Source organism: Centruroides vittatus, unplaced genomic scaffold (genome assembly GCF_030686945.1).
Source record: "Centruroides vittatus isolate TY-2023 unplaced genomic scaffold, ASM3068694v2 contig_997, whole genome shotgun sequence".
Taxonomy (NCBI): Eukaryota; Metazoa; Arthropoda; class Arachnida; order Scorpiones; family Buthidae; genus Centruroides; species Centruroides vittatus.
In genome coordinates, this window is record NW_027122664.1 from 446 (window position 1) to 4,014 (window position 3,569).

The window sequence follows — 3,569 nt, forward strand, 5'->3', positions numbered from 1 at the left end:
ATTAGTAGTTTCTTCTTTTTGACAGTTGAGGACTAGCGAGTCTATTATTTTTGCTAGAAAAAACAAGCTTTACTACTCTGAGGTTAAAAATAATACAATTTCGTGAAATTTAACAAATCTGATGTCAATAAATAAAATTATTTATAGTGAGTTGATGTTTTTTAAGTTTAATTTTTGAATTTACAAATCAAATTACAGAAAATATAATAAAAATTTCATTTTTTATTACACCAACGAGTATTTTATTCTGTTAGATAGTAGAGAAATCGAGGATGTAATGACATTTTTATGACCATCACGCGATTGTTTTTTCTTCTCCCCGGCCATGCTGTTTTTGCGTTTTATATAAATTTTGTCGTTGATACAAGCGTCCAAGTCGAAGTTCAATCTTTCTGTTTGACATTTAACACCTATGATCAAGTCACACCTGCGACTTACGTTGTTTATTTCGTACCTTCACGACATATTGATGTTACACAGTCCTTTTTCTAGAGAAATTTTTCTATTTCTCTTACGTTTTGCGAGGTATTTGGACCCTGTCTGGAATCTCACATGTACAATAGTACACATTTCAATAGACGATATAAAAAATCGCTTGTAAAATACATATGAACTATGCACATAAAAATGTAGCATCGAAAATGTTAAGTTTTATAAAATACATTTTTTCCCCTATATTTTGTCTTTCATGAATTGGAATATTCTTTTATTGCTGTTGGTTTAATACTTATAGATCATATGGGTTTTATGAGGGTTTTTTTTTTGTTTGCCGTCTTTTCAAATATGTATTATTGTTCTAAGAATGTAAATAAACTTTCAAATAAATGGTATAACTCTAGTACCTGTCTTCAGATGAATCCAGAAATGGAATGTTTTAAAATTTTCAATTTTTGCCGTAAAAACACTGAATGATAGGTAAAATAATAATTATAATTACTTAAATAAATAAAAATTTTATTGGAACTACTGTCATAAAACTTCGTAAGATGATACCAAACTACAAATAAATAAAATAAATCAATCTCCTGTCAAATTGTATTTTTTTGAATTAAAACTTCGATTCCCAAACAAGGTTAGGCTTGGTCTAGGGCAGTAATTATTGAGTCACGTGACAGAAAAGGGAGCTTACAAAAAATTTACCAAATAAGGAACCCTATTCACATATTTCCATATTTGGTAAATTTTAGTCCTCTCCCTTCTCTGTCACGTGACTTTTTACTCTGATACTATATAAGTGCAGTTTTTTCGCATTAGCTCGTCATTGTTTTTGTTGCTGTTGTTGGTTTCGAGTATAGTTCTTCTTTTTTACGATTGTGTTAAAACAGCGCTATGGATAAAAGTAATTTTTACTTGCTTTCATCTTCGGAGATAACAGAGATGATTGAAGATGATGATGATGTTTTTTCTTCGGAGGAAGAGGATGATATTTTGGAGCAGCGAAAATCGGACTCTGAATCTGAACAATCTTGTTCAGACCTAGACGAGGTTAGTACTTCTGGTTCATTTTTTATGGGTAAAGACCGTGTAACTAGGTGGAATAAGGAAATGCCCCTTCAAACTCAGAGGAGAGAGAAAGAAAATATTATAACTCATTTGCCTGGCCCAAATGGAAGAGCAAAGTTCGTCAAAACACCTTCGGAATGCTGGAAGTTATTTTTTGATGACGATATATTAAATCATATTGTCGAAAATACAAATAAGTATATAGAGAGAATAAAAGAAAAATTTAGCCGCGAGCGTGATGCCATCTCAACAAATATTTGTGAAATAAAAGCTTTTATAGGAATATTGTTTGCATGTGCGGTGATGAAATTAAATACAGTAAATTTACGAGATATTTGGACCTCCGATGGTTTCGGAATAGAAATTATAAAACCTGTGATGTCAGAGAAAAGATTTAGTTTTCTAATAAGAGCGTTAAGATTTGACGATAAAGCTACTAGAAATGATCGTCGTAATACTGACAAACTCGCTGCGGTGCGAGATTTTTTTGAGAAATTTGTTACTAATTGCCAAAAGAATTATTGCCCATCGGAATATTTAACTATAGACGAGATGTTGGAGGCATTTAAGGGCAGATGCCAATTCCGGCAATATATTCCAAGCAAGCCGTCAAAATATGGGATAAAAATTTTTGCCTTGACAGATTCAAGGACTTTTTATAGTAGCAACTTAGAAGTATATGCGGGAATGCAACCGCAGGGCCAATATTTCACAAGTAATTCTCCTAAAGATGTTGTGTTAAGATTATGTAAACCCGTAGCAGGCTCTGGAAGGAATATAACATTTGATAATTGGTTTACGAGTTACGAACTTGCATTAAAATTATTAGACATAAAGCTGACGTCAGTCGGTACTTTAAAAAAAAATAAAAGAGAAATACCGCCAGAGTTCATTACTTCGAGAAACAGAACTGTATTCAGTAGCATGTTTGGATTCCAAAAAAAGTGTACTTTAGTTTCATATTCTCCCAAAAGAAATAAAGTAACTCTCTTACTATCAACTTTACACCACAACAATAGCATTGATTCTTCAACCGAGGAAAAAAACAAACCCGAAATCGTAACGTTTTACAATCTTACAAAGGGAGGCGTCGACGTTGTTGATAAACTGGCGTCACGTTATAATTGCGCAAGATACTGCCGACGCTGGCCCCTTGTTATTTTTTATAGTTTGCTAAATATTTCGGCCGTAAATTCTCATGTCATTTATTATCTGAATAATAAACTTCCACAAAATCAACGCAGAAGACACTTCATGAAACTGCTATCGATCGAACTAATGACTCCGCAATTAAAATTACGTGCACAAAAAGAAAATTTACCCAGAAACATTAGAACGGCAGCCCTTCAATTCTCTAAATTGCAACATGAAACATCAGAATCGGAATCAGAATCAACAACAGCATCAACAGGGACATCACCGGCATCAACATCAGTAGCATCCACATCTGCGGCATCCACATCTGCAGCATCAACATCACGGAAGCGATCATCCTGTTCTGATTGCGGTTATAAAAAGGGCAGAAAGACGACAAATAAATGTTTTCGATGTAATAAATACATTTGTGGTGAGCACTCACATAATTTATGTAAGTCATGTATAGAAAGTTCAGAAAGAACAATAGAATTAGAAAGTTAATACTATATGAACGTATTCATTTTTTATATTACCTATTTTTCTGTATTTCTTTTATTTTCTGGGTTAGGCATAAGGGGTTGCTTTCAGTGACTTGCAAACAGGACCTTTTGAATAGTGTCCAACAAATGAACGATATTTATAGATATATATATCAATAAAAATTGTTTATTTGTTGAATACTGCATCTAAAAAATCCTGTTTGCAAGTCACTGAAAGCAACCCCTTATGCCTAACCCAGAAAATAAAAAATTAACTTTTTTTGCATACGTTAATTATAATTCTTGCAATACAAGATGTACATAAAATTTTAGCATTGTATAATGTAAAATGTATAAACGAATAATAGAAATGAATATTTAAATGTATAAATAAATAATATATAATATAATTTTATCTGTATTACCAATTTATGCTGTTTATCTTAATTA

At 32.1% G+C, this 3,569-nt stretch overlaps 1 protein-coding gene across 1 annotated transcript; it reads left to right on the top strand.

The window, feature by feature from the left end:
• The first annotated feature begins 1,329 nt into the window (after nucleotides 1-1,329).
• On the top strand, nucleotides 1,330-3,141 carry LOC136986125 (piggyBac transposable element-derived protein 4-like). Its single transcript, XM_067283589.1, has one exon. The coding sequence runs from the start codon at nucleotides 1,330-1,332 to the stop codon at nucleotides 3,139-3,141; it is 1,812 nt and encodes a 603-aa protein (XP_067139690.1).
• Nucleotides 3,142-3,569: the final 428 nt, after the last annotated feature.